Source organism: Labrus mixtus, chromosome 1, assembly GCF_963584025.1.
Source record: "Labrus mixtus chromosome 1, fLabMix1.1, whole genome shotgun sequence".
NCBI lineage: Eukaryota > Metazoa > Chordata > Actinopteri > Labriformes > Labridae > Labrus > Labrus mixtus.
In genome coordinates this window covers 3,090,715-3,102,935 of record NC_083612.1, presented here as the reverse complement: position 1 = coordinate 3,102,935, position 12,221 = coordinate 3,090,715, and the positions used below count along the sequence as shown (strand labels likewise).

Genomic DNA, 12,221 nt, shown 5'->3' with positions numbered 1-12,221 from the left:
TCAAGGGCGACATCTAGTTGATCAAAGGTCGCAGATTCTTCCTTTAATGTGAAAACCAAGGTCAGGTTCAGGACCTTAAATCGTGCTTCTCGCTTTATATCTTTTTTTTAGTACAGGTGGTCATCAGTGACAGATATGTGTCATTCTTTTAATCACAGGTATTTTAACAACAAACAGCAAAGTATCTGAATTAATAAAAATACATTTAGGATAAAATGAAAGTGATCCTGTTAGAAGAAACTCTTTCTCACCACCTTTATTTCACAGATCCCTCACAGTGAAGGTTTCAGTGTCATGTTGTGGATATATCTGAGCTTCTTCAGCAGGGGCGTGTCCAGAGGAGTGGCCTGAGCCCCCCTTGAAATCTTATTGGCCACCCAAGATGCCACCCCAATATACTTCACTATTATTGGTTATTTGCCCTGCCAGAGGTGTGACTTGTGTTGAATTCCACTATTCAGGCTGTGTGGCAACAGGCAGCTCATAGTTTTTAGTGTAGATGGTATTTTTTTTGCAATTCTTAAAAGAAATTTGGACTCTTTTTAAACTCTGTGCTTGACTGTGCGCTTGAGTATTTTTGATGGAAAGGACAGAAGTGAAACCAGTCTGTATCTAAACCGGCTTCAAGTTACTACTTTAAAACTCTGCTCCTCGCTTACAAAACAGCGACTAAAACGTCTCCTCCTTACTTTAACTCTCTGATCCAGGTCTACACTCCCTCCCGCCCACTACGCTCTGCCAATGAAAGACGTCTGATCCAACCTTCACAACAGGGTCCTAAGACGCTGACTAGACTCTTCTCCTCTGTCGCCCCCTGGTGGTGAAAAAAACTTCCAAACTCCATTTGATCTGCAGAGTCCCTCTGCACCTTTAAGAAAAAGCTAAAGACCCAGCTCTTTATGAACACCTTCAACCTTAATTATATAACTGATTGCGATAACGATTCTGATATTTATGATGTTGGTTTTTAGGACAGTTTTGATGCTGATTAGATCTCTCATGACACAGCTGTTGATGTTGTACTCTGCCTCTGGTCACTTCCTGTCAGCACCTGTGTGTCCAATCAGACTTAAAGCTGTGTGTTTGCCCCCACCGACGTTATGTCCTCCTTTATAAAACTTTGCTTGTTTCTGTAGAATTGTAAAATTGTAGACTTTGGACATACGTACATATTTGTTCTGAGTCCTTGAAGAATTAAGATTAGAAGATGTGTCTGTTGCCATTTTCTTGTGTTACTAAAAAGACGATGTGATCAGTGCAGAGAAGAGATAAATAAATGATCTTTATTTATGTGTGTGCACACAAACTTCAGGCCACCCCTGCACCATACAGTGCTCCATTTGGGCCACCCCAGTCCAGAAAGTCTGGCCACGCCCCTGCCCCTGTCAGCCTCTCTAACTTCACATGCAGGTCAGGTTAAAAGACCCTGACCTGTATCTTCTTGAATATAAACACCCACTCCACGCAGCAGAGCACAGTTTAAGTACAACTTTTATTAATACTGGAATCATCACAGTGCGTTTTGTTACATTAGCAGTGACTAAAGTTAACAAAAAAAAGGGTCAATTTTACAAAAAGGAAGACAGAAAAAGAAAACCTTATCATCAGCGACAGAGGCGAAACAACCTTAGAAATCAACTCACAATAAATTAAAGAAGAAGAAGAAGAAGAAGAAGAGAGGCGGACGAGAGCACAGAGTCTGCAGAGAGGGAGGAGGGGAGAGAGAAGATCAAAGCGGATGTGGACTCTGATACATATATCCTTTGAGTTAAATAACCCCAAAGAAATGTTGCTGCCGCCTTTAGTGGAGAGATTCTCCTGTAGAGTTTGTCGGCTGAAGACGAGGAAGAGAGCAAGCGAGTGAGAGAGAGAGAGACTACTTTCAGTACTGAAAGTAACACATTCAGTTCAGGTCGACCCCTCAACTCTGCACGGCGACGGTGTCATCATGAAACCCTGCAGGACTTCAGCGGAGCATGATGTAGCTTTAATCTACTTAGCCATGTTAGCTTCTGACCGTGTGTGTGATAAAGTGTGTGTAGTGTTATCTCAGTATTCGACAGCAGGAAGGATAGACAGATTGCGTGTGGGAGGTGGGAGAGAGAAGCAGTAGGGGGTCTTAACCACGTGTCCCTGTGCCACACACACAAACACACACTAATGCACACATACAAACAGGACACATTCACTATAACCTGGGCAGATGGCTAATTGAGTGGGTCGAGTGTTTATGGCTTTGGACGCTTAGTTCCCAAAGTGAAGCCAATGCAGAAGTTACTTAAATCTGCGCTCTCTCTGATGGCCAGCAGGGGGCGACTCCACTGGTTGAAAATGTTTACTCAGTTTCATTGGATTCTAAAGCCCAATGATGGGCAGTCACCATGATGGAAATGCTGTTTTAACCTCACTTTCAAGCCGTGTCGTGACAGGCAAAGTGGTGGAACTGAGGCGGGCATTAAGCTTCCACAAGCTTCCTGTCGACCATCTCAGCCTTGCCAACGTTATAAAAAAAAACTATCCCCCGTTCAGTTTTAACAAACAGAGACAAATATTTACTTCTGCTGTAAAATGAGGCATTTTAACATGAGTGGTAGTGCGACCTCCCAGGCTTTTGGAGCCAGCCTCTAGTGGTCACTCAGGGAAATGCAGCTTTTTGCTCTTCCGCATTGATTTCTTTTTTGGTTGCGCTTGGTTGCAAAACTTGAAACTGGTTGGGTAAAGGACAATTCAAAATGTATTTGTCACTGCAGACAAAGTTTTCTTCATGAGTGTATGGTCTCAATCTCTCAGGTTCTTTCAAAACAGCATCGTGTCCTTTTTGAAGGTTAAATGGACAATAAAAAAGAAAAGGCCGGACCATTTTACACAACCTCAACCTGTCCATCAGGACTTCTCACTTCTCTTAGAGCTTATAGTTCATGAGATGTACAAACAGCAAGATCAGAATTAGCAGCAGAAGTGCAACATAATTTTGGTTCGATGGCCATCAGAGGGCCCTTCTTTTTTAAGCCTCATGTAAGGAGGTCGGGGAGGTCGTGGTTGGTTCCAGCCTGTGGTTCCTTCTTGCGTGACGTTCCCCACTCTCTCTCTCTCTCTCTCCCTGACTCTATCCAGTGTCCAACTCTCTAAAAAAGGCATCAGAAGCCCAAAGATTAACCTAAAAGAACCCCAATCAGATAAAGAACATCAGTTTTTTAATTCCACTAATTTCTCTCTGTATGCATGTTGTGAATAGAGACACATTCAACAAGACAAATGAGGCTGTCGTCCAAAAAAACCTGCACATAGATTCCCCGACGATGTGTTCGTGCTGCGAGCAAATTCTCACAGTGGACGTCTGCCAATTTCCTGTGAATCTCAGTAACCACGGAAACTCGTCCACGGTGAAGACAGTCAACAGGTTTACATGACGAGAGAAGTCGGCTAACATAAATGTTTTACGGTCTCCCACCGTCAGCAGAGCTTCTGCCCTACTTTTATTTGTGTCACAACATGAAAATAACGTGTTGTCTGCGGCAGCTCGAACATCGTTTTGTTCTTCATGTGACGTTATTGTTAAAGTGGGTGGAAGGAAGAAGTCAGTGTTTCGAGAGGCTTCTGATTCAGTTTTATACGTTTTTGATGCTTTTCAATAAAAGTTATAGAAGATTTTGGATCACCTGCTGAGTGTTTGCAAGAAGAGAACGGAAGTGTTTGACCCTCGAGACCATTTAATTTACTATTTATGGTAAAAATGTATATTTATGAAGTGTTTTAGTAATATAAAGTATAGTGTTGTAGTACTCCAAATCTGTCTTGGGCTCAGATTTCATTTTAGGCAGGTCTTGTTCTCATCTCAGAATCGAAAGCATTTTTACTCAGACTGGGCAGACTTTGGATTTTAAATCAAGACTGCCACTGAAATGGTATTTTTCCAAGTAATTACTGGTATTAGAAGGTAAAGCCCCTTTCTTAAAGAACAAATAACTTAAATATATTTGCAACCTTCCAGGTGTTACAGTGTAGTGTTCATCTCATCACACAGGATGATGATTTTTCAGTGATATTTATGGTCTTGGTCTTGACTCGTTCTCAATGCCTAAAGGTCTTGGTCTTGGTCCTGGAGCACTCTGGTCTCGGGTATGTCTTAGTCTTGGTTAGTGTGGTCTTAAATATAACAATAATATATATTTATAGATTAAAAGTTGAGACCTGACTGTCAAAGAACATATTTTTCCTGTAGTAAAAGAAAAGTTAAATTTGTGGCTGAAATAATGAAACCCTGCACGGTTCAACGCTCAGGATTTTTACAGATTAAAACCTTAATCAGGGTTGCTATGGTTACGACAGGCAGCAGTGGGGGCTGCCCTTCACACAAAGTGCTAAAAAGTGTTATTGTAAAATGAACACAAGCCAAGGTCTCAGTTGGTAGAGTCGGTCGTCTCTCAAAAGGAAGGTCAGGGGTTCGAACCCCAGCTCCTGCAGCCACATGTACGATGTGTCCTTGGGCAAGACACTTAATAAGGATGATTGGGATTGGTTAATACTGATGGACTCTTCACACAGCAGCCTCTGCCAGGTGTGACCTGCGGTGTCAACGTCCTTTGAGTCGTCAGAAGACCAGAAAAGAAAAAAACGAAGTCCATTTATCATTTGTGAGTTCATTTTGAGTTATGCTGAATAACTTCTATTTTTACAGAAGCTCGTGAGAAACCTCCAAAGTATCCTAATGTAAGCCGCCTGTGAGATGATGCCTTAAAAGCCTGATCAAAAATTAATTAAAATGTAATCTAGCTTTGAGACCGAGCTTCAGACATCAAGCTGCTCTGCGTGAAAACCAGCTCACGTTACTGCGTACAACAGGGGAGACGTTTACGCCCGCTAATGCTGCACGTCTTCTTTGAACAACACACCCAGGAGCCATGATGATACACCACCCGTTAGCCGTTACCACACTCACCAACATCGCCACACAAACAGAGAGGAGGAGGGGGGGGAGACGGACAGAGAGAGAATCAGAGTGAAGTCGCTGTGGACTGTGGTGGAAATGAAGACGTCATCAGAAGTTATTTTTCATTAGCTTTGATGGGAGCGGGGACTGCTGTTCAGCTGATGGGACTCTCATCGAGACAAAGTGTTGTTTCTAACTCGTCAGTCGGACAGCGGCCGTGGGTGTGCTGGGCCGATCAGGAGACAGGAAGGCAGCGTGTCACGATAGCGAGAAAAAAAAAAGAAGAGATCGGCTCATGTGTGAATTCTGATTTCTTTGCGTTTTCCAAACACAGAATTAGTTTGTCAAAGGTGTGTATCTTAAAAAATCCAATTACCGTGTTAAATTGGCAGTTTGGGTTCACTTTTAAAAAAATTGAAGACTTTAGTGCTGTTGAGTTTTCCTGATGTTGTCCTGCCATTAAAAAAAAAAAAGCTGCAGAGCTAAACACTGAAGCTTCAGTGTCTGCAACATGGCAACCTGCGTGAACATCGACCCTAGAGAGGAGGGGGAGGAGCTGTAGCCAATGTTTTGAATGTGGACTGCAGTACCCATTTCAAACACTAGGTGTCAGAGTTACATATTGCTCCTTTAAAACATTACGTCTAACACTGTGTGTCATCCTTGTAGTGTAGTTTTCTCAGATGAGGGAAAAACATTTGTGTTTGTATGCATGCATGTAAATCTGCCTTTGTATGTTTCTACAGTATGTGCTGTTTTTGCTGCTTTGCCTCCGTGCCTGCAGACGTACTTCTACACACATACATATACACTCACAGGTATATCAACACATTTGCAGCAGAATGGTTATTCCAGCTTGTTCAGACAGTTAGTTCAGTACACAGTTAATTCAGCGTGTTATTAAAGACATTGTTGTTTCGCTAGATAAAACCTTTTTGTGCTGATACCTGGGGCATTGGAAAAGGTAAATACCAGGGGTGTTACTTCCACTCATCCTATCACAGGGTGCGTGGATCTTGATATGTGTTGATCTCAGAATCCTCGCCTTATCCTGAGTTGCTGTCCATCATTTAAAACGACCACTGTGTCCTGGCATGGCATTTTGAAGCCTTTTTAATAAAGAGATAACTTCCTGTAGATAACCAGCAGTGAGTTAAATTGCTCCAGCATGTACCAGAAGTAATAAACATTTAGCACATACACATTCAGACGAGTAATAATTGGCTCTGATTGCACACATAGTAAAGGGTCTATTAGCTCCAAATCAAAACAAAGTGGATCAGCTTTTAAACGAGGGCCACGCGTACTCCAGAGTGGAAAGAAAACAGCGGTATTTTCCTTTGCCGAACCCCCGCAGGAACATGGTTGTGAAAGTACGATCATGAACTCTGTCTCTGTATTGCTTTCCTTCTGTTTTAAACTGATGCACAAATCAAAGTTCTCAGGTTGCAAGTGTTCAAGTCAAGCATGTTCAGGTTGACGCTCCCTTCAGTTTGCAGTACATTCAGCAGACAGTCTGACATTTTTACACACAGTGTGACTCGACAGGTTATTCTCTTCACATCAGCAGTTTGTCACAGGAAATGTGGTTCTTCTTTTCTTGCGCTGCAAAAAACTGAAATCTTAGCGTTTGTCTTATTTCTATAAAATATCTCATTGCATTTAACATAAGCCGCATTCACCTGACAAGTCCAGATAAACATCTAATTTCAACATTTAAAAAGCATTCAAATAAATCTTGCAAGATCTCTTTTTACAAAACTTACGGAAAGTGTGCTTACTGCAGAAAAACAAATTCAACTTGTTGCTTGTAATATGTTCATGTTCATCAGGACTTGTAAGATGACTGTGGCTAATAAAGCTCAACAGTGACCGCCCACTTTTTTTTTGGCGGCTCTTGTTCCGGAAATAAAAGTCCCTGTTCAAGTCCTCCATTGACATTTAACAAAATCCTAATATCGAGAGATTGATGCCTGTAACCATGACAACCAGCTACCCAAATACTCGTGACTATAAAACATTTGATTTGGCGCCGAAACGGCATCGAAAAAAAATGAGAAAAAGTCAAAAGTGCAAGACCGTGTACATCATTTTCGTCAGGAGTCAAGGAACTACACATCCCACAATCCATTGCGAATAATACCGCTTCGGCTTAACAGTAACTTTGGTCGTTGTTATCGTGTTTAAACTGTGAATACAAGTGTTGTAGTTTGTGTTGTTGAATATATAAACTACATTCACTGCAGCATGACGAGGTTATTAGTACATTTACTGCTAGCTAACTAACTAGCCAGCCTGCTAGCAAAAACTATCCGTTAGCATGAGGTGCAGAGGGGCGGGAAACATGGCCATGGTAACAGCAAGCTCAACCAACCACTCAGATTGGATGCTGTGACACTCTAGGATCGTGGGTAGTGTAGTTCTTTTAAACCATGTTGTTTTTAAAATTAGGATGATATCATACGGTCTCCTACAGGAGCATAAACCATCGTTTCAAACTCAGGTAGTTCATGGTCAATCTACCTTGAATGGTTATGACATCATGGCTAATAATCAAATTGGCCGTGGAGAAAATTAACGAATGGATTTTGACTTCAGGAACCATACTGTCGAGTTGAGCTCTACATTAATCGCTATATTAAAAACTCGCTAAGATTTTCGTTTGTTTTTTTTTGCAGTGTGGAGGAATGGAGTCCACGCCCGCCTGCTCTCCCCTTCCACCCTCTCCACCCTGCCATGATCAGCTGATGCATCACTCTGCATCCACATGTTGCAAACACACACATACAGAGGGTCCCCCCGCAGAAAGAAACAAACATCCATTTGCCGAAGCACAGTTTTAAAGTAAAAAAAAAAAAAAAATCAAAGTGCACAGGCAGAGTGTTTTTAAAAAACCTTCTCCTCTCTTATGTCTCAAAATCAAATCATCATCCTCCTCTCAAACAGCCCAAATCAAGTTTAAAAACAGTGGTGCATTCAAGAGACACAAAGAAATGAGTCAAACAGAACGAGCATGTTGGAAAGCGATGGCTATGCTCGGGTCACTGCTAGAGAGCGTACAGACGTGTGATGAAGAGTTCACTATCCTAAAGGTCGACATCCAGACGAGGACACACGCACTCTCAGCCCACACATCCTACATCCATATGTTACACAGCTTAGTAGTTTGTGTGTTTCCACAGGAGTTTTTCTTCTTTTTTTTTTTTTTTTTTTTTACATTAATTCAAAGTAAGACTAAATATTAAACAGCAGACTGCAAACTGAAAAATAAAATCATCGAAAACAAATATTCCATGTAATTCTCTAACAAACGTTTGTACCAAATCTGTGCGCCTGATTCTCATTTACAAGTGCAGCACATGGGAGTCAATATTGTTCCAACAGGCAGTGAAATGCTTGACACACACTTTTTTACTCTCTCTCTCTCTCTCTCTGTCTTAACTTAAAAACACATCTGCGTCTCTGTCGTCGGCAAGCACATCCAACAGGACTCATCTTTCCCTCACACTTTAAATAATCCTCTCATGCAGCCTTCGTCCTGAGCTGATCCGGGCTCTGAGCTGAACCACTCCAGGGCCTTTACTAAACGTCACACAGCAATGTTTCGTTTCTAAGCAGAGGCGGGATACTTTTCTGCAACGATGAAAAGCTCCATTGTCTTAATCGACAACAGCATCGAGAAGTATTTAAGCTTTAAAGTAAGTACAGAATCTTCAGTCGTATTATTTAACCAAAGCTGCCGCCCAGCCAAAGAGAGCTCGCACTTGTCTTGTCTAAATTGCACAAACACGTTTGCAACCTTTGGTACCGAAAAGTTCAATTTTAGCAAGTGTGCAGGAGATTGCATTCAATTTTGTGAAGCATGAAATGACCAAATATTGGGTGCAGAGGACTTCAATTGTTGTTTCTGTGGTATCAAAACACCAGTTTGATTTATTCAAAAAGTGTTTTCGGCCCGCAGGAACTTTTTTAATAGTTCTAGAAACTGTTGAAACCCCTCCCCCTTTTTTATTGATTCTAGGAACTAGGAAATATTTTAGTTCCCAGAACCCCGTTTAGAGGAACCTTTTTCAGCTCCTGCGTCAGAGTAGGTACCATGGCGGTGCGGATGCAAAAAAGTCTCCATGGTGAATAGCTCTCAGGGAACTCTTTAGGGTTCAAAAAGTCCCCAGAACTGTTTGGTCTGAAACAACCTTGTAAAAAAAAGGGGGAAGAATTCCAATAGTTCCTAGAACTATGAAAAAGTTCCTGCAGTCTGAAAACGCCTTCTGTTTGCTCCAGGCGCGTATTGAACAATAGTATTTTAATAATCCTACAGTGATGTGTTTTCTGAGACGGTGTTCATGATCTATTGAATGTTCTGTCCCATGTGTTCGATGTGTAACGTAGAGTAGAAAAGTGTTTGTATGATCCAAAGTCCCCGCTTTATTATTCTTCAAAAGACATTAAACTGTTGGGATTTTTAAAAGTAATATACACATAAGTGTTGAAAAGCAACAAGACATTTATCTCCATTCTTTAGGAGTGAAGGCAGAAACCTCAGTGTCATGTATCTCCACCCGGATACGTCTTAATGTGACTTTTTGATTTTGTATTTAGATATTGTCCCGTCCCCTCGCCCCCAAATATTACACAAATAATTTGCTCTACTTTCTAATCCCGTCTCTCTCTTTTAAATTCATCGCTCCTATTCCACCAGTGTTTCTCACTTCCTCTTAGTCCCTTTCTCTCCTCTTCTTCTTCTTCTACAAATGAAAATGATTTTCTCAGAACGCAGTCCTTATGGCAACCATCTCTCTCACGTCCACCCTCCCTCTCATACGGTATGACTACAGCGACACCTAGTGGCTATTGTGCATACTCCCAAAAAACCTATCAAAGTGCTTCAAGTTTTTTTTTTTCAACAATTTCTGTCATACATTTCCTTCTCCAGTAAGAGACAGAGAGAGACTCCCCCACCCCCCCACCCCCGAACCCGTCTCTCGTCTTGAATTCACAGTCGATGTGTAATTTTAGCATTCCTGATGATTGCCTGAATGTGACACAGGAGGAACCTACAGTCCTCCTCCGACGCTCTCCTCGAAAAAAAAAAAAAACAAGAAAATAAAACACATTTATTGCTCCATTTCTGATTTAACATTTTCTCTCTGGTTCTAGAAAATATATATGAATATATCTATACGCCTGGATTACTTCTTGTAACTTCTCCAACAGTGGTAACAAGGTAAATGACGTCACGATATAAACAAGAAAATACACACACACACACACACACACACACACACACACACAACACACAGGAGAAAAGCCCTGCCCTCATTGGGTAACCAGCTGTCCTGCAGCAGAGCTCTACCCGCCCCCCTCGCACACACACACACACACACACACAGTCACTCACATGTGCACACACTTTCTTTTCACATTCTCCCACATGCACACTAGACACACAAAGAGAGAGAGAGAGAGAGAGGGGAAGGGGCACTAGCACGGTTCAATGCCAACCGTATTTTTTAAAGACTCTTTAACATTAGGGTGAACCAGAGTGAGCCCTCTGGCCCGTTAGCTCCCCGTTAGCTCCCCGTGCTAATACCAAAGCTTCAGTTCAGTGGGCTAGTAAGTACAGTATGTCGCTGCTGAGACAGCCTGGGTTCAATCCAAGCCGGTCACATGGCACTCTGACCCCCCACCTTCTCTCTCGCCCGTCCGTCCTTCAGTCATCAGTCTGTCCTTCCTCTGGCGTTCGACAGTCGGGGTTAGTTGGAGGGGAAGGGTATAGGTTGGCAAACAGAACCCAGTCTTTTCGCTCTTTCTTTCACCTTTTTTTTTTTATCGTATCTGTTTTTCCTTGCGAGTCTTTTCCATCCCTGGGTGGAGGTGTAGAGAAGACAAACATGCGTCCAACACACACTAGTTATAGTGGCTGTCTAGGAGCCTGTCAATATTCAGTATTTAGCTTTTTAATTATCAGCATTGGTTAACATTATTAACGTTGTTATTATCTTTATATTATATATCGTTTACTCTAATGATGTCTTTACACTTGTTTTTGTGTTTGTTTTTGTTTTCATTCATCTTCTGTTATATTAGAGCTCTTCCTACATGGTTAAGTTTTTTGTGTACTAGGCGGTTGGGTTGCACCACACCAACACCTGCCTCCCTATTGGCTGACGAACTTCATCCTCTTCCTGCTTCTCCTCCGATCACAAGATGCGCGGGGCCGACCGGTCGTTCGAGACGGTCTTGCGAAGGCGGACTCCTCTCCTGATGGTGGTCAACATGTCGCCGGACCCGTCCGCCCCCTCTGTCCCTGTCTGAGAGTCGGCGGGGCCGGTCGGCTGCAGGGCGGGGTCGTCGGGGAGGGCGGGGAAAGGAAACTGGCCCTCTCCGAGGGCGTGCGCGCTGGCTACCAACTCGCCGATCTTCTCCACCAGGCTGTGCCGATTGGCCGCGATCATCTGCTCCTCCTCTGACCCGGCACCCGAGCCGGCTCCCAGAACGAGACCCCCGTGCTGCTGGGCGTAGACCTCCAACGCCGCCCCAGACCCCCAGGCGGTGTTAGGCAGGCTGAGGCGCTTTGGTGACGCCTTCACGTAATCGAGCGCTCCCTGAGCATCGTCCACTCCGGTGAAGAACACACACTCCTCGCTGCCCACACGCACGGGCACGCCTCCAGCATGCCCTCCACCTGCGTACCCACCCCCACCTGCACCGGGTGAGTGTGAGTCTCCGGGGACAGTGGGGGTCTTCACAGGCACAATGGGTGGTCGGATGGGGATGGGCCCTGCGTTGGACAGAGTGCGCCTCACGCCTGGTTTAGTCGACGGGGTCCTGCGGATGGTGGCGGTGCCCGGAGTGCCTGCTCCTCCTCCGCCTGCTCCACCCGGTTGTCCAGGTATCACATGACCCCCAGGACCCAGAACCCCACTGGGTAGCCCCGCCGTGCTGGCGGGCCTCTTGGTCTGGATCATCCGTCGGTAGTTCTGGGCGATGTTAGAGTGGCGAGGGATGGTGGAGGACTTGTCGAAGTCTGTCTGTCCGTCGGGTCCCTCAGTGTCCCCGTTCACAGAGTAGCAGTCGTAATCTGAACCTGACGAGGAGACAGGGAAGTTCAAATAGGAGATACTTTTTTTAAGAATTGACATCAATTTTAAAGGAACAGTTTGCAAATTCCGCCACCAGGGGGCTCTCAATCAAAACAATTACAAAAGATGACCAAACTCTGATTAGTGAAGACAAACGGGCGAAACCGACCCGAGGAAGAAAACATGTTTACCAACTAGCTGATGTATAA

At 43.6% G+C, this 12,221-nt stretch overlaps 1 protein-coding gene across 3 annotated transcripts in view; it reads right to left on the bottom strand.

Annotated features, from left to right (window-relative positions):
* Window positions 1–1,473: 1,473 nt before the first annotated feature.
* The window catches only part of mtss1lb (MTSS I-BAR domain containing 2b), an 86,713-nt gene continuing 75,965 nt past the window's right edge, over window positions 1,474–12,221 (bottom strand). For all 3 annotated transcript variants that reach the window (XM_061044601.1, XM_061044593.1, XM_061044610.1), the window contains one exon: window positions 1,474–12,017. In XM_061044601.1, coding sequence (XP_060900584.1) covers window positions 11,131–12,017 — 887 coding nt within the window. In that variant the 3' untranslated portion in view covers window positions 1,474–11,130. The remainder of the gene's footprint in view (window positions 12,018–12,221) is intronic.